The sequence below is a fragment of the Crocodylus siamensis genome, chromosome 4 (genome assembly GCF_052110815.1).
Source record: "Crocodylus siamensis isolate JL-2025a chromosome 4, ASM5211081v1, whole genome shotgun sequence".
Taxonomy (NCBI): domain Eukaryota; kingdom Metazoa; phylum Chordata; order Crocodylia; family Crocodylidae; genus Crocodylus; species Crocodylus siamensis.
The window spans coordinates 209,835,297-209,854,802 of record NC_143398.1 but is presented as its reverse complement, the minus strand read 5'-3'; the positions used below and the strand labels follow the sequence as shown (position 1 = coordinate 209,854,802).

At 40.2% G+C, this 19,506-nt stretch overlaps 1 protein-coding gene across 2 annotated transcripts in view; it reads right to left on the bottom strand.

Moving 5' to 3' along the window:
- Positions 1-19,506, bottom strand: part of LOC149867529 (sodium channel protein type 2 subunit alpha-like) — a 133,180-nt gene that overhangs the window by 33,111 nt on the left and 80,563 nt on the right. For both annotated transcript variants that reach the window (XM_090045593.1, XM_090045592.1), the window contains one exon: positions 919-1,039. In XM_090045593.1, coding sequence (XP_089901719.1) covers positions 919-1,039 — 121 coding nt within the window. The remainder of the gene's footprint in view (positions 1-918; positions 1,040-19,506) is intronic.

Below are 19,506 nucleotides of genomic sequence, written 5' to 3'. Positions count from 1 at the left end.
AGACAGCTTTAAATGTTTTTTCTATATACCTCTAGGTAGTAGACGGCTTGTAGATGCTGGGGTGCATGGAGTGTTCCACAGGAGCGCAGGAGGCTCCACAGCGCACTCGGCAGCAGACCCAGCACTTCCAGGTCTTCCGGGGAGTGTGCCGGAGGGCCCCCTCACACCATCTCCAGCTTGGCAACTGGTGCCTCCTGGGTCTGGGGGTGGCATCCTGGGTCCCCCTCTCACTGACTGCTGAGCTGTTGGGCCTTGAGGGGGCCTGCACACTTCCTGGTGGGTTCAACGCTGAACACATGGAGAGCCCCCCTCCACTCCTGTGGGACCCTCCATCTGCCCTAGCATTGCAGCATTGACAAGCTGTTCTGGTGCTTTGAGGTATGTAGAAAAAACATTTAAAGCTGTGTCTGTGCCCGAATCGCCGATTCTCCGAGTCAGCATCGAATTTTCAGATTCAGATTTGGCCGAATCAAATCAGGGACGATCCGAATTGAATCGCTGTCCCTGATTTGGGCTGTATCCAGATCCGAATCGAATAGGGCCAGCTTCGCGCATGCCTACTGAGAGGTATCCTGTTATTGGATGGGATGGAAAAGAGCCAGTTGCCAAAGAATGTTTACTTTGATGTCTTATGACTATTAATTTGAGTTTGGAGCTACTTCTATTGGCTGTTGAAGTAAAAAGGCAGATGGAGTTTGAAAATTAACAGGGCACCTTCATAGCCTGGGCAATGCCAGCTGCTGTACTGCTGGTGGCAGCAGTGACTACTTTAGCATCTTTGCCCTTCCCTCTGAAGATGGTATCTGGGACTGCTGCCTTTATTATCTTCCCTTGCTTATGCTCTTGGTAGACACTGTCTGTATGACTCAAGCTGCTGTTGACTAATTTATATCTTTAGTCAGTATGGTGTGCTGTTACCTTCTGTAAAACAGGCTTCTGGTTCCAGAGATTCTTCAGGTTCAATCTCAGCTTGTTCACCCTCTCCAGGAGGGGCAATATCAACTGTACTGCCTTCAGATGAGCTGGATGCATTTAGTTTCTGCAAATAAAATCCCACAAAATGCACTTTTTTCCCTCATGAAGTACTGTATTTATAGAAACTATTGAAATATGCCAGTCTCTAACTTTTAAATAAAAATATTAGTAAATACATAGTGACATTCTGCACTGTAAGTGAAATTTTAGCATTAAAATTTACATGTTATGGTTTCGTGTTCCAGAAAGGAAAGGAGACGAAGAGTGACAAGGAGTTTGACCACTAACCTGCTCCATACATAAGAATTCTGAAACAAAGATTCAGTAACAATAAGGTCCGGTGCATACCCCATATTGTTGAGTTATTTAGTTCTCTCTGTTGCATTGGATTACACAGCAAATGCCACTTAATTTTTCTAGCACAGTAACAAAGTTAACAGAAATGTGTATGTTATTTCACATCCACTACAGAAGGTGTTTTCTCAAAACAATATATGGATTGAAATATTATCAAGTCAGTGGCTATCCTCATAAAAATACACAGCACCAGGTGCTCATAGCTATATCAGCTGAGAGGATCAGCAAATTAACTTTAGAACATGCATTGTTTTGCATTCTTTTCCATTATGCATACTATTACTTTTATATGTAGTCAAATCCAATAGTGTTTTTACTTAGACAAAACTCTTAGAAATGCCAGTGGGAGTTTTTCAATCCCTACTTCTTAACTCAGGTGAGATTGATTTGATGGTACTCAAATGATTGGACATATTTCCACAGGCCATAACAGACTGTAGATAAAGCTGATAGTCCATTGGCAGTTTAGAGCTATTTATTATTTTGGCATGCTTGTTTCCTTTTTAAATATGCAAATAAAATATTTTTCAAAGGGCAGATGCATTTGTTTGTCAAAACAACTAACATGAAAGTTGGGACACTCAGAGTCACAGAGTTTCTAACATGTTTTTAATTGTCAATATTGTTCCTTTGCTGTTTGAATTTATTTGGAATTAATTTTCATTTGCACTTAAATAAGAGTGCTAATCAATTCTACAACATTAAAGAAAGCAGTTCAGTAAAACATTTCATTATATACCATGCAGCAATATACATAGTATGGTACATCATAGTAACTTAAATTCCAGTATTAGTAAGAGACTGTTAACATGATTGAGGTAGAATTATAATGTAAAACTTTTGGAAAAGCAGCATACTCTGTTACAAATTAACAGAAAGATTGATGTTAGTACAAACGTGTATATGGAATTAAAACTGATTGAGGAAACCACTTATTAGTATTATTTAAAGAATTTTTATTCTGTGCTATATCAGAATACAGAAAAATTTAGAGGTGCTATTTAATAAGGAAATGTTAGTGCATTTCCTCATCAAGAAGTAATAATCCTATGCAAAGTACTTTGAGGCTGACAGGACAGATCCTTATGTGGCATATCGGGACAACTTCCTTGATTGCCTAGCAAGGGAGCATCACATTCTGCTAAATTACATGGATTTACAGCATCCCAAGGATTTAACCTGATATTTTATCAGCCCAGGATATGAGTAATAGTGAATCAACAGGTAGTACTCTCAATTTGGTATCAGAAATATTAAAATGAATAAAATTATAACCAAAATGATCAATCAAATGTCATTATGAGATGTTGAGATCATCGTTATGAGTACAGACACAGGAAATCCTGAGGAATTGGTAGGAGTGCCAAGATTTGCAAGGAAGGCTTCCAAAAAAGCCAATATCTGTACATGAGTTCTAACTTGTTGCAACAATCTGTTTCACTATAACCCTTGATATAAGTTACATTATTACATTATGATTTTTTAAAAATAATTTTGAGTTTTGCTTTTGTTAAAAAGATGTTATGAAGACCAGTGTTTCTATTGATTTTAGGCATAATCTTACAAGTGTCAAGTATTGTTGTCTTTCTGTTAAGTTAGGAGAGAGCCTACAAGTTGGGTTCTCAGTTATTTGGAAACAAATAGCCAAGTAATCTATAAAATGAGTAATTTAGAAGTCATTGATTTTCAAGGTAGGAAATGTTGATCCTGTATTAATATTCATACTTCTGCTATCCAAATTACATTAATTAAAAAATTCCATGTGGAAGACATAGGCAGAATGGCAGCTGGTCAATGTTCTACTTCTGGCCACATTATTTCTTGTTGGAAGATGAGATTATGTGGTTTGAGTCAAAGAGACTTGTCTGAAAAGAAGTAGAGTTTGAAAAGAAGTAGAGGAAAATGTATTTATTGTTTTCAAGTGACAGGTGAAGCGAGATACAAAAATAATTTTGTATCGGTGGATAAAAATAAAAAATTGAAGAGACATTTTGGCTTGCATAATATGCTCTGCAGTACAGGCAACCCCCACTTAATGTGGTTTCACTTAATGCTATTTTGCTAAAGCTCTCATTTAAAATGAATACCTGATTTCACTTAGCGCTAAGCTAGTTTCATTCTAGTGCTCAGCGAAGCAGCAGCGGCAGTGAGAAGTGGTGAGTGGCACCAAGTGGGCGGGCAGGAATGAGTGCGGAGCCTGCACTGGTGCTGCAGGGCCAGGGCCAGCAGGGGCCCTGGGCTGGCACACAATGCTGGAGTGGCTGGTGGATGGGGGAGTGGAGAGAAGCAGCAGCAGTAAGCAGCAATGAGTGTGGGGGGGTAGGTGTGAGTGCAGGGCCTCCACTGCTGCCTGAGGCCAGGGCTGGCAGGGACCCAGGGTGGAGTGGCAGAAATGCAGGGCTGGCACATGTGGGCTGGCACGTGGGGCTGGAGAGACCAGCAGGCAGGCAGAGAGGTGGGAAAAGGAGGCGGTGGTGAGAAGTTGCAGCAAGAAGTGGCAGTAACTAATTATCTCTATTTACATTAGTTCATTATGGGGAAATGGGTTTCGCTTAGTGCAGTTCCACTTAATACTTGGTTTTTCCAGAACCAATTAAGAGCATTAAGTGGGATTGCCTGTAATACACACTAACTCTTGAAAGGGGTATTTTCATGTTTTTCTTTAGTGACCATAAACATTTAAAAAAATACATCTAGTTCTTTCATGTTATTAAACATTATCCCATAGGGGGAATAAACTGGTAGATAAGAAATAATGTGATGTTATTGTAGATTATGTGCACTGTGTCTGTCTAAACATCAGGTGTAGATGAACAATTTATTTTTCTCATCAACCCTCTAGATCAAGTGATTTAACATTTTTGGCATATTTATAAGTATTTATGTGATTGCTAATAGAAATTTGTGGGCTTAAGTCTCGATATTTGGCTTTCACAAATACAACATTTCAGTAAATTAAACTCAGCTCTGTTGTATACTGATAATAACCAGTCATGGCATAACTATGAGTGCAGTGAAATTTAGAAAAAACAAACACTGCAAGGTTTCTCTTCTGGTAAATAGACTTATCTAAAACACACACACACACACAGGGGTATATTTTGGAAACCATGTATGCATTATATATCTGTTAGCATTCCAGCATTCCTCATATGCTTTCTCTTGGTTACAGAAGCTTTAATAGCACAGTGTGATGTATACATATGGCTCCTTAATAACACTGTTTTTGAAAGATTAATATATTCAATAATTATGTCAATATTGTCTATTTAAAAAACTAACTAATTTTCAATATCAGAACATATTCTAAAGACCACAAGTAACAAATATTGAAAGTATATGTGCATTAGAACTGAGAGGTCAGTATTAATGTTTAGTAATTACTAGGCAAATATATGTGAAACATGAAGGAAATAAAACTGTATTATATAGAAGTATTTCACACTTTTGCTTTCACCATTCCATTTTAGCTATTATCTACATAGCAAAGTGCTGAAGTAATGGAAGAAAATTGACAATTACTAGCACAAAATTACCTATAGTAGGAAAAAGAAAAGAAAGAACCATTCTTTTAGAGCAAAAAATAAAAATTGTGAACTTCTTTTATATTTGTTTATTTACTATAATAAGACTTAACTTCTTCCTGTCATTGGAACTGTGCTCTGTTCCTTAATTAACTGACAATTTAGTATTATTAAATAATCTGATACATTTAAATTAGGCAGATTAGGAATCATTTAGAGACTGATTCAGCACCACTGAACTCAATAAAATAGACCTAAAGGATAATAGGATAAAAGATCACAACAATAATCAATTTTTATACTTCGAATGACTGCCAGTTCAGTGAAGCCAATTCTTTGAACATTTCTGCCTCGTATAGACCTGTCTTCATTAGTCCTATCAGAATAATCATTAAATAGCAAATATTAGAACTGCAGTATATGTTTAGTAATATAACAAATGTGGCAACTCCTCAGCGTGTTCTTTGTTTATTTTTCAGTTAATCTCAAATAATCACAAATTAAAAAAAAAAATATGAAGTAAATGAAAATTACTTCCTCTACCCCTCAAATTAAAAAAATAATCCTTAACATTTAGAGATGGAGGCATTAATTCTGGTACTTTTTCTAGGAGTAAAACTAATAAAATAAAAGGACATTCAAAATACACAGTCATTCTTTGTCAAATTTTTCCTTTTATGTCACATGTAGGATTATCACATCCTAAAACATTCCGTTCCCTGTAGATACTCATTTGCACCTGTAGAAATGATGTCTTATTATCTACAGGGATACATTTGAAAACATTTGCTTATGATGTAGCATTCTCGAGGCCTGAATCAGCAAACCAGCATGCTTGATTGAGCAGAAGCCTGAGCATTATTGTGGGGAAAAACACACACACAAAAGTAATCAAAGAAAAAACTACTTGTATGGGCTTATATTGGTTATTTGGGTAGAAGAATATTATTGGTATAATATATACTATTGTACAGGATGTGAAAAAGAAGTTTAAGCAGGACTGCTTACGAATATTTGAGTCCCTCATTTGTATGCATGTAGAGTTGAACCTATATGCTGGGAAGTAATGCATCTCTTAATTTTAACAGTTTAAATAATCAAATAAGCCTTGACCAACAGCATGTTAATGTGCCCATTTCCATTAGAATGCATTCACATAGGACCCAGTCTTGCTCCCATTTAACTGTCCTCTAGATTTCAATGGGAACAGGAGCAGGTAGCAATATTTTTAAGCTTTACAAACTGCTTCATGATTCAGGTGACAATAACATAAAGAAAGGGATTCAGCCATTATAAATTGCCTTTAGTAATCCATCCATTAGTTTCAGACTTAGAATTTTGATCGTTATGACTTACTGTATAATTGAGAGACAAAATATAAGATAAATAAAGGGATTCACCCATTCCAAATTGCCTCAAAATCTACATAAATCTCAAACATTGTAAGAGCTAATTTACTTATATGCCAAGAAAATAACCTGTCTGCTTCCCTTAAAGCTTTATCCTGAGCTTTTGATTTAGCTCAAGCATATCTACATTATATTTATATACTACATTATATTTATTCTCCGAGACTATACAATAATTTGAATTTTTTTAGCACACAAGAGGTGGTGAACCTGGTTTAAATTACTAACCATTAACATGTCATTTAAAAATAGTAGATATTAGATGCCACCTAAACTATGCCTGATAAAGGGTATGTGTGCCCAAAAGCTTGCAATTAAAGAATTTTTTTTTGCAAAAATCTTGTTGGTCTAATAAAAGATATCATCTTACTATGAGTCCTGATTCCCTTTTCCTGTAGACGAATACAGGTACAACCTGGGTACCTGACACATGGAAGATATTGAATTTTAGCCATTTTTAAAAAAATGAAGTCTTCATATTTTCCCAAGTAGGAAGCAACTGTGACTAACTGCAACCTGAGATCCTGCTCCTGCCTTTGTTTTAAGGTAATTTGCATCATCACAGATCCTCACAGGAGGTAAGAGGCTTCATACCAGCTGTGAATTGACTGCCAAAAGGAGTTTTCCATCTATTGACTCCTCTGTGAAATCCTATGAAATAGGAACTTTCATTTCTACCCAGAAGATCTTTTATGATCTTTTCTCAAATGCCTGATGAAGGGTGTTTGTGTCAGAAAACTTGCAAGTAAAGAATTTTTTTTGCAAAAATCTTGTTGGTCTAATAAAAGATCTCATCTCTACTATGAGTCCTGATTACCTAAACTGTACATAATTTCAAATCAATTATATCTTCTATGCGGTTAGGTTTTATTAGGGGAGAAAATGAGGTGCATGACCTGAATGATAGGCAGGCAAGGTTCTTTGGGTAAATCGGCCATCTTTTATTAGGCCATCTCAAATAGTTGGAAAAAATCCTCTTTGCAAGCTTTTGGTACAATTATCCTTCATCAAGAAGAGGAAAGGTAATTGTACCTGAAAGCTTGCAAAGAATTTTTCCAATTATTTGAGTTGGTCTAATAAAAGATATCCAATTTACCCAAAGAACCGGGTCTGCCTATGTCCTTAGAGTGACCAACAGAGTTACAACCTACACTTCTGACCTAAATGATGGCATTTTGCATTTAAAGACACACAGTGCAGTACTGCCTTCTCGGCATGTGAGGAAGACGGCACAGAATAGACCTTAAGAGGAAATGATTGTTTTTCACAGCACAGCTATCTTCATATTTAAAAAGGAAGACCACTTGCATGAAACATTCAACTAAAATTGGTTCATATAGACAGATACTTTGAAGTCAATGGGGTTCCTCCTAGTTATAATGGTTTGACCTTCAGTATCTAGTACAGGTGTGTGAAGCAGGCCCTATTCAATTCGGTTTCAGATTCAGCCTGAATCAGGGACAGTGATTTGGTTAGTTGATTCAGATCACTGTCCCTGATTCAATTCAGCTGAATCTGAATGAAGATTCAATGCTGATTTGGAGAATCAGTGATTCGAACACAGACACAGCTTTAGAAGTTTTTTCTACATACCTTGAGGTACCAGCGCGGCTCATGATTACTGAAATGCTGGGATGCATGCAGCGTCCCACAGGAGCACGGGGGGGTGGGGGCGGAGCGGGGCCCTCTACATCCTTAGCGGCAAACCCAGAAGTGGACCAGAAGTATTTTCAGTCCACTTCTGGGTCTGCTGAGGGGCTCCCCCATGCCTCCCTGGCTTGGTGATCAGCTGCAGGGGGGGACCCCAGGTGCCCCCCCCCAGACCCAGGAGGCACTAGTCACTGAGTTGGAGAGGCACAGAGGGAGCCCCCATCGTGCTCCCCAGGGTACCTGGAAGTACTTCTGGTCCACTTCTGGGTCTGCTACCGAGTGTAATGGGGAGCCCCCGTGCTCCTGTGTGATGCTTCATGCACCCCAGCATTGCAGCACTCATGAGCGCCTGCTACCTAGAAGTATGTAGAAAAAACATTTAAAGCTCTCTCTATGTCCTAACCTCCAAATCCTTCCAAATCTCTCTGAATCGATTTGGAGGTTTCTGATTCGATTCAAAGAGATTAAAAGATTCTCTGATTTGATTCAGATTCGGAGATTCAGCCACCAAATCAGGCCGAATCTCCACCTAATTGAATCAGGGACTTAAGCTTCACACAGCCCTAGTATCCAGAGGTAGGATTGTAATCACTGGGCAGGTCTACATGGGACACATTTACTGAACAGCATATTCATTTCCTGTGTAGTAAAGCATCACCATCTACTTGTGTGTGGCAATTAGGGTGCAGTACACTGATTTACTGCATTGCTGGATAGTTCCATCAGATACAATTGTATCAGGCAGCACAGTAAATTACTGTGCTTAAAAGCACATGTAGACGGTGATGTCAGAATTAGTTTACTCCAGCTTAAATTGAGCTGGAGTATATTCAGTTGCATTAATTGCATATGTAGATGCATCCACTGTCACTAAAATGTCCTTTGTCCTTTGCTACCATCATGTCAAATTTTACTTTGAGTCCCACTGGTATAAATTCACACTTCTGTAATGGCAGTAAAATTGCTACAGATGCATACTGTTGTAGCTCAGAGTGGAAATGGATGTATAACTTTTTAAATGTTCCATTTTTTGCATTATATCTAGTGTTCATGGGAAGTGAAGGTCCTGTCAGTTATTGCATTGTGTAATTTTGTTAAAAGTTATGTTAGTTGCTCCATATTCAGTAATTTACAGTGAGTAATGTGAGTTCAAGACTTGAATCACAGATGTGAGTATTACAAGGTATGTATCCCAATTTAAATTCATGTGGTAGAGGAAATTTCGAGTACTCCATATTTTTTTAAAAACATTTGTTTTGTATAACATTTTCAAAATACTATAAAATTATGTGACCTGCCTCAGTATATTAATGAAAAGTCAACATATGTGGTGTCCAAATGAAAACGAAGTATGGCTGGTAATATTTGCATTACATTCTGATCAACATATGGACTGTTCAAATTTAAATGCATGTAAATTTGCAGCAAATGAGATTCATTAATATGTTCAAATTAGTATTAAATAAGGAGCTCTAAAGTAACAGTAAGTATTACACAAAAACATCTACACGTCCTTTATCAACACAATACATTTATAAGGGCTGAATCAAAAAGGGTTGTTTTTATATTATTTAAAAACTGTGCATGCTCCCTTTTTTCCTTTGACTTTTTTAAAGTTGAACATTCCTGTAATTTTATGATCCATAATTCAAAACCTATTGAGCATGCAGTTAATTATTAAAGTACTTTATAAAGAAGTATTAAGAAAAGTCATAAGCAGAGTCAAATGTATGTTTGGGTTGCCAATCTTGCCTGACCATGCTGTGATGTGAGTCATGTGACTCAGCAGAGAGCAGCTGTGCATGTTTCTACCATCTTGCAATGGATAGGGAAGGAACATAGCTGAGTAGCATGCAGGCCAATCAATATCCATTAAAAAGTGATTATATATGTATAACTTGCTTAGGTAACCTGTGTAAAATTGGTGACACGTTGCTCTGTCTGGTTAAAAAGCACCAGAGCTGCATTCTTGATTGCTCCAGCTTGGTTTTACCCCTGTGAGAAGTAAGAATGGTAGGCAATGAAGTTCAATATACAGTATCTCTAGTTTCTTCTTTTTGGAACTCTAATTCAAACATAGCTTCAAAACAGTTAAGGTATATTTGCTAATTATTTTATTACCCACTGACAAAGAGGGCAATACATGCAGGCTGATTAGAGAGAACAACAAACATGCCTAAAGCTTTACTACAAGATTATACCTATCTCACTCACAGTAATACAAAATGCAGGAACTGATCTAATAATTGTACAAGTAATTGTGGTTGACAATTAGAAATACAAATAAATAACTGCATAATGATATGGCTAGCATCAGAAGAGTTGAGTATGTTGGGGCCTGAGGTCCCTGCCCCCCCTCAGGAAGAAGGCTGTCACCTGAAATGCATAAAACTTTCCACATGTCCATCATCTTAGCCTCCCTCCCCGCTTCACCCCGGGAAAAATAAAAGTCGGCATTTATGACTAGCATAGATTGTGAAAGTTTTCCAGTTTTTATTAAGTATATAATAGCTTTTATCAAATAAATATAATAAGCATTATTTAAGGTTTTAGAACAGAATGTTTCTCCTGTTTTCCATGTAAATGATCTAGTCTTCATTTCATGTGCATATTTTCTCTTGCTTGAAAAACTGGATGCATATAGTCACGGCTGTCCCTAGGGGGGGTGAACTGTGGCAACCGCCCTGGGCCCCAAACTTTGGGGGGCCTTGTGGAGCCAGGCAGAGTGACTGTGGTGACTCCATGCAGCTGCCAACTTCACGTCTGGCTACTCACACACCCCCAACCACTGAATCCATTGCCTCTGGCTGCTCGGCACTCCCCCCACACTTTCTCCAGTTGTTAATGATATATAAGGCAACAACTATGATCAAGAATCTTGGAATCCTGACTAGTTCAGGTCTTTATTTTAGGCCCTCCTTACAGGTTACAGGTATTGCACAATCAGTGGGTTGAGAGCAGCTACAAAAGCAAAGTAACTATCACACAATAAAAAGCTCCAACCAGCTATAAAATAGAGGTCCCGATATATCAGTCCATATCAGATCCGCATCGATAAAAGGAAAATTGCCATTATCAGCAATCAGCTTTTTTTGGCTCGTGTAGCTGATAATGTCACCGAGAAATGTTGCATGCATGCTCACAGCATGCATCCAGCCAGGAATGCAGCACAGCAGTGTGGAAAGCAGCATCCAGCCAGTAAGTCTGTGAGGGAAGGGGCATGGGGGAGGGAATAAGGCCCCCATGGTGAAGGAGGGAATGGAGCAGGGGCAGGGGCAGGGGCGGAGGCTGCCCAGCCAGGGTGGGGTGGAGCACAGGGTGGAGGCATGAGTGGCTCATCCAGGGGGAGGGTGGCTCCCCACCTGTGCGCACCCCTGGAGGAGGCATGGGAGTCATGTGCCCCCCAGATTTGTGTGTGGGGCAAGAGCAGGCTGCCCACTGTGGACATGGGGCCGGGGGCTGTGCCAACCTCTTGCCAGTGTGGGGGCTGGGCTGGGGCTGCACTGGGGGCAAGTAAGGGTGGGGCGAGCACCATCAGCAGTGCTGGGAGGGGGCAAAGAGTAGCTATGGCATATTTTGATGTGGCTGTAGCCCACCACATAGCCCCCACTCCCAGCACCACTGATGCCCACCCTGCCCACTCCAAGCACATCCCCAACCCCCTCACCAGAAGGAGGCTGGTAGAGCCCCTGGCCCCAAGTCCACAGTGAGCATCCCACTCTCACCCTGTGCACAAATCTGAGGGGCTTATGCCTCCATGCCTCCCCAGGGATGTGTGCAGTGGTGGGGAGCTGCCTCCCTCCCTGTCACCCTGTGCCTTGCAGATAAGCTGCCTGCAGCTCCACCCCACTCCCTGCCTCACCCCAGTTGGGCAGTGCCTGTCCCAGCCCAACCCACTTCCACCCTCACTGTGGGCTTTGATCTGCCTCCCCACTTCCCTTCCCTACTACAAACTTACCAGTCAGATGTTGCTCTTCAAGCTGCCAGGCTATATATTGGCTGTTGGATTGATATCTGCTGGTATGGCTGGTTAATAATCAGCCGTTGTTATCAGCCAAAATTATCTTTATTCAGGCACCCCTACTATAAAATTAGATCTTGAAAATGTGTACTAACTTTATAGCTGGCTGCTACCAAGCTTTAATTTGCAAATGCACTAGCTTCCTCTTCTGTCATTTTATTTACTATGTAATTAGTATATATTAACTGGTAAATAATGCAACTGCTAGTATTCTGATGTTTGATAATATTAATGCAGTCTGTCGGACCAATTAGCTTTCATGCTTTGTATTAGATAACACAAAACTCAATGTTAGGTTAAGTTTCTCCTAAAATAAGTTCCAGATTACTTTTATAATTATTCTTCATTGTTTTGATTATTTGCTAAGGTAAATTCATTCAAGTTTCATTTTCAGAACTTAAATGAATCATTTACAACCCTAGTCTTTGGTAGTCAATCCAGTGATTGGTAGTTAGTCGTTCAAGTCAGCTACTTAGCTCATACTTAGCAATACATGGTGTGTGAACTTTTAATTTACTTGACTAAATCCTCTTTGCCACACAAAGCTCAAGTAAAAAAGCTTGGCCTAGACCCATGTGCTGGACCTAGGGAAGAAGGAAATGTTTCCCAAAGGGCAGGATCATAGGTGTAGTAGATTTGTTGACTGCTAAATCTTGTTTCATGACAGAAAAATAGGTTTGGCTGGTGAATCTGTCTTATGATATGTGCCAAGGGTCCAAAAAATATCTTTGTCCTGGGCAGATACGGGTATACTCTGTACAGTAACTCCATGCATTCGGTCTTATCCCCTATATATACAAAGCAGCACTGTACTAGTTTCACCATGCTTGGGGTAGTCTGTGTATACCGGAGGGTAAAGGTGAATTTACCTTAACTGCAGAATGTCTAAACATTACAAGGTGCTACAAATCCATTTGGAGATACAAATGGGTAATTACAAAAGAACTGCTATAGTTTCAAGTACTTATTAAGGCAAAATACAGTAATTTAAATATATAAACACATATGTATTTTATTAAGATTAAAAGTATATCTTCAGTTGACAAGACTTTTTTTTATTGAGACCTGATGAGAATGTGTGGCTGACAGTCATGTTCCAGATAAGTTCGTACCATCTGCTCTTATGCAGATGACTGTTATGTTTCAGGCAAGCTAACACTTGCAAAGTCATATCACTTTTCATGTATGTCTGTAAAGAGTTAACCACAAAAAAGATCTGTTCTGAGGTACTAAATGCAAAAGAGCTAGAGACTTCTAGGGGAAGATGTGGTATGATTTAGAAAAACTCAGATGCAATTTTAGAGCCAAATAAGGCATGTCTGTAAGTGCTACATCATGATGAAAATGAAGCAGTTGGAAAATATGGGAACAACCTATATAGACAATTTTTTTTATCAAAAATCAAATTGCCAGTTATAGTTTACATTCAAACTGCATATAATATAGTCGTGAGTAAGCCAATATATCATGAAATGTTGGCTTTGCAAAATTAAGACTGAAATTCAGTTTTAACTATAATCTTGATTCCTTCCTTTTCTCTCCAATGGCCTTGTCTACATGAGACACTTTACTGTTTAGTAGACTAACTACTGCACAGTAAAGTGTTGCCATCTACATATGCAGGTGCTTACTACATATGAAATTAGTCTACCATACAGTAACTGTACTACCTACACATGCATATGTAAATTTACTGTGCATTAAAGCCAAATAGCATTAATTGCACGTATAGATGCACCCAGTATCTTCAAAAGAACTATTCCATTTCAAATTTAGCGTATGTAGGATTTTTAAATAAACTTGAGTGATTTGAATAGTATGCAAATCAGAACTAATAGGTGTATTATATTAAAAAAGGCAAATGTTTTGCCACATTTTATCTAAATCATAGATTCCTTTAAAATTTCTAATGAGTTTTATGTGAATTATCTTGGTGATATTTAGACCAGGTAACTGAATTCAAAAGAGAAAAAGGTATTTCTAAGAAGTTATTTATTCACTGGCAAGTTATTTATAGCTTTTTTTCCTTAAAGCAAGTCTCCAGCCTATTTCCTACAGATTCATCTTCAAAAATACAACTGACTGATAAAGTTTTAACACAATGTGATTATTGGGAAATAAAACAGGAATATTTGGAATCTAATCCTCCAGCTACCAGCAGTCATCATTTCCAACTCATTTATCGGCTCTTGGCATCTTCCACAAGCCCCTCTTCCATTTATCCCTTCCCTGTCAGTGGAGATAGAATTATTAAAATAAACATTTTTCGTACACCTCCATAAAATATCTGGTCTAAGTGTCCATGACTGTGTCAGAATTACTAGAAATTATAGGTAATGCCACTCCCTTTGTAGCTGAACCAATGTAATTTCTCACAAGTCTTTTTGGAAATATGAAGTTCTATGGAAAGGAGTATCTCTTAGCATTTTGATTTCTGAAGATACTGTAGAAACCCTATGTCATATTTATAGGAAGAGAAGATGTGTCTTATTTTTTATTCTTTGTTCTGAAGTATCAGACCTTCTCTTGCCAGCAGTTTTGTCCTACTGGAATTGTCCAAGAAGAAAAAGGGAATAAATGCTGCTGTATTTCTCCAGTGATGCAATTTTTAAACACTAGGAAAATATATAGAGCAGTGGTTCCCAACATTTTTTTGCTGTGACCTGCTGCTGGGAGTGGAGTGTGGCAGTGGCCCAAAGGCAAGGGAGCTCCTGGCACACAGTGCTGCTCAGCCTTTATATGCAGTGCTGCCAGCATTGCCCCCATAACCCTCATTTGGGTTACAACCCGAGGTTGGGAACTGCTGGTATAGAAAAAATAGCCAGCAGAAGTATCCTCTGTATTTACTATCCATGGGGTGCATCTACATGTGTGCTTTACTGTGGAGTTGACTAATTAGCTCTGCAGTAAACCATCACCATCTACACATGCACTGGTATTTAGGGTGCCATAAATTAATTAACTCTGCCATAAGATAGTACTGTTGGGGACAGGTCTATCTTACAGCAGAATCCTTTATTGAGCATAAATGCATGTGTGGGCAGTGACTGGGACTGCAGCAATTTGAGCTGAGGTGGAGCAGCCCCAGGCTGGCAGCAGGGTAAGGGGGTCAGCTACATGGCTTCAGAGTTCCCAGCCAGCTCTTCCACTGCTACCTGGAACCCAGGGCTGACTCCTTGAGCCTGCTGCCAGCTCCTAGATGCACATGCAGATGCTGCACTCAGGAGCAAACGACTGGCTCAAACTGTGCTGGAGTTTATCATATCACCTAAATGGCTTGTGTAGATGAACCCGTGCAACTATAGCTGATCCAGTTGGGGAAATTGAAAGTTACATGGCTTAAGATAAGCATGGAATACCATGTTTTCTCATGTACAACATGCCCACAAATAAAATATGCCCCTTGATTTTCGAAGGCAGAATGTAGAAAGGCAGGGTTATGGTCAGTTGTGTGACACAGAGGGCACATCTATATGTTCATTAATGTACCTTAGATACTGTGCATTTAGTTGACAACTTCCTTGATAAAGGACTAACTAAATGCACAGTACCTAAAGTTACTGCATATTAGTGCTGGTGCACAGTTAATTAGTGACACTGTACATTAGCCTAATAATACTGTGTAATAGGCTATTATCAGTGTTTGTGCTGTGACACTCTACTGTGTAGTGTTTTTAGGCTAATGTACAGTAAGAGTTTCATATATATGCACCCAGTGTAAGTCTTCCTGGGAACATAGAGTATGGAGGATATGTAGCATCCCAGGAGATAGTCTGGATGAAGCAGTTGACACCAGGAAGTTCCTGCTACTTCACCCAGACTATCTCCTAGGATATTGCACTTCCTGGACACTATATTTCCAGATTAGGCCTGAAATTTTTGCAAGGGTGGTTATAAGGCTGATAGCCCTTTACTGTGAATAAATAGTTCTTTTTATAAGTTCCTGTAAATAAAGTGTTGTTTCCACATCTTAGTCTTCATCATGATTCTGCCAGCAGCTTACTTGCTGCTTCAGGCACAAGCTGCAGTGCTCAGCCAAGAGCTACAGTGGTTAGAGGGTTAACAGAGGACTCTGCTCCTTCAGTTTTCTGAGCCAGACACAAGCTGCAGCAATGTTGGCAGCTGCATGGCATACACAGTGTCTCCAGGCTTGCTTCTTTTCCAGCAAAGAAAACAGCTTTCCCACTTGAGTCACACCCCAATTTTGGGGGCTTATTTTTTTTGGGGGGGGGAGACGTTACATGTTGTATGCAAGATAATATGGTATTAGTGCCATTTATGAAATGATTTTTTTAACTGTCCAACATTCATCTGCCTACCTCTGAAGTATGTGTGATCAAGTATTAGGCAGTTAACTGCTGAGCAATAAGATATAAGCAGAACTCAATACAAGCGACTGGACTCCAACTTCCCTTGGGGCTGGAGGTTAATACAGCCTAGGAAATCCTAACTTTTTAGAGCTTATCCTACCTCCACTGTAATTTTCCCATAAAGCATTCAAGCATCATACACTTGTCTTGTAACCTTCACCAGCCAGCTTCCCCAAATCACCTGGCCTTTTTGCTCTTAAATTACTTAATATTGATTATTTGCAGTTTGCCTCTCTGAAGACATCGGTGCAAACAACATCTGCTACACGTGTTTTTTACACTGAGTTGTTAAAGTCCTAAGGACTGCAGAAAAAAACATAGGGAAGCAAAAGCACAGAGCCTGAAAAAACGAGCAGAGGCTGCAGTGCATGAAACAGCTGCCTTGTAGTATGAGGTAGGAAGTCACATACAGAACCTCTTAAGACCAACATTACTTTATTTACTGTTTCACAGAGCTTCAGACCTGCCCAGTTCCTGTTGTTTAACATAAATATCTAAAAAATGAAAATCCTGAGAAAATACTTAGGCCACTACCTTTGCTCAGCACTCAGCTGGGCTTTATTAGAAGAAGACTTGTCAAAATAGCCATTAGGAAAAAATTGAAATTTAGAGCAAAGATTTGATTTTAAATTAAACCAAAGCATTTGAAAGAATGAAAACTTATGGTTAATGTCACTTAAATGATCTGAGGAAAAAAATTCTCAGGCAACCTTGTCTGTTTAGCTCATCATTGACACCCTAGGCAAAAATGGTTTACCTAGAGTCTTAAAAGGGTTTTCTGAGTGGTCTTCTTTACACTATTTGTAATCCATAAATAAAAACATGGTCTTATCACGAATGATGAATACCATCCATTCATAACTCATATTTGATATAACTTGGCTTATAAAAATCATGGCATTTTTTGAAAATTAAAAGTACACAACTAAGAAAAACCATCCTGTTGTTTAACAAATAACCAAGAAAAGGCAGAGATGCTGTTGTTAAGAGGAAGATTCTAATATAGGTTTGAACATAGCACTATTTGCATATTATTAGATAAGTATCAGCAGAGAAGAAAATCAATGCATTTTTTACAAGTCCAAAGAAGCAACAACAAAAAAAAAAGGGAAGAGGTTGGAAAAGAGAGTTACAATATGGGGTAAAATTGGAACACATAATAGATGTTGTGCCAGAGTCAACTTAATTTCACTGATTTTGGACTTAAGTAAGCACATTATCAAAATGCTATTGAATAAGGTTACCATGGGCGTGTCCACACATGGAAGCACGTGCACTTGCAGCAGCTCAAATAGAAGTGGTGCTAATTTGAGCTGGGGCCTTTTGCCTTGGTGCACGTGCCCAGACATGCACTTTGGTGTGGGGCAAACTGTGTCACTTGGGGCGAAATAACCATGCCCGGCTCCTCCTGGATCTGTAGCCAAGGGGAGCTAGAGCCTGGGGCCAGCACTTGTGCTATTCCCAGCAGTATAAAAAGTTGCCGTTTCCTGGCCCCATCAGTAGAAAAAGCTGCCCTGGCAAGTAGCTCAGGGCTACTTGCTCTCAGGAGCTTCTGGTGCCTAGCCAATTGGTACCTGGGGACACTACCCTTTGTGCCAGCTGGACTGCTTAAGCATCCCTGAGAGTTCCCTGCACCCTCTACCCACTGCAGTAGTCTGGCAGTGGGGGCTGCTGCCTGGCTGTGACCTGCTGTCCACCTGCCAGACCGGGATGGGGACTGCACAGTCAGTAGAGGCATCTGACCCTCTGGGCCAGCTACCAGTGGGCTATGGCTGCAGGGTTGGCCTTTGTGTGACACTACTGCCACATATGTCCCCTACCCAGAAAAGGCAGAGATGCTGTTGTTAAGAGGAAGATTCTAATATAGGTTTGAACATAGCACTATTTGCATATTATTAGATAAGAAGATGTTCCAGTTGTGGTGGCCTGCTTTGAACTGTTGGCCTCAACCGGCCAGGAGGTCAGTCATCTCCAGCTGGGTCCAAGGTGCCAGCTCTGAGCAGGCAGGGTCCTGCCACTGGCCTCCCTAGCAGGATTTCTGGTGTTCCCTATTGGAAAATTGGAAAATCCCTGATAAAAAAAATCCTAAAGTCACTCTGTAAAATACCCCCAAATCTATGTTCCTCCACAATTAAAACAAAAGACCAATATATATATAGAGAGAGACAGTGTGAGATAGAGACCCCAGCCAGATGCCTATCCAAACTTCTCTTAAAAAACCCCAAGGTAGAGGAGAGCACCACCTCCCTTGGAAGCCCATTCCAAGTTTTGGCCACCCTCACCTAAATCTACTCTCTGTCAGTTTGTGTCAATTGTTCCTTGTTACCCCAAGAGGCACCCTGGTGAACAGAGAATTTCCGATCCCTTGCCTTGTCCCCCTAATGAATTTGTAGGCAGCCACAATATCACCTCTTCAGCCTTCTCTGTGGAGGCTGAAGAGGTCCAGGTCCCTCAGTCTCTTGTCATAGGGCTTCCCCTGTAAGCCCCTAACCATACGAGTGGCCCTCCTCTGGACCCTCTCGAGTCTATCAACATCCTCCTTGAAGTACACTGCCCAGAACTGGACGCAGAACTCCAACTGCAGTCTGAACAATGCTGCATAGAGGGGAAGTATCACCTCCTTGGATCTATTTGTCATGCATCTGCTGATGCACAATAAAGTATTGTTAGCTTTGCTGATGATTTTATAACACTGGCGACTCATGTTCATCTTGGAGTCCACTATGACTCCAAGGTCCCTTTCCACTTCTGTGCTGCTGAAAGGGTCATTTTCTAGCTCTAAGGTGTGCTGGTGCTGGATATTTTTGCACTCTAGGTGCAGCACTCTGCACTTGTCCTTGTACTACATCCTATTGTGTACTGCCACCTTTTCTAACCTGTCCAGGTCTGCCTGCAATTGTTCCCTACCCTCTGTAGTGTGCACTTCACCCCACAATTTAGTATTGTCCTCAAACTTGGACAGAGTATACTTCACGTCCACAGGGGTCACAGCCCCCCAACAGGGGCCAAATGGTAGCCCCCTACAGGGCCCACATGCCCCACCCCTGCTTGCTGCCCCAGCCCCCTGGATTGCTGCCCCGCCTGGCCCCATCCCCCACCAGCTACTGCAGCCCCCCCCCATGGCAGCTTCACCCAACCCTCCCTGCTTCCCCAGATTCCCCAATGGCTGCCTCACCTGGTCCCATCCCCTGATTGCATCT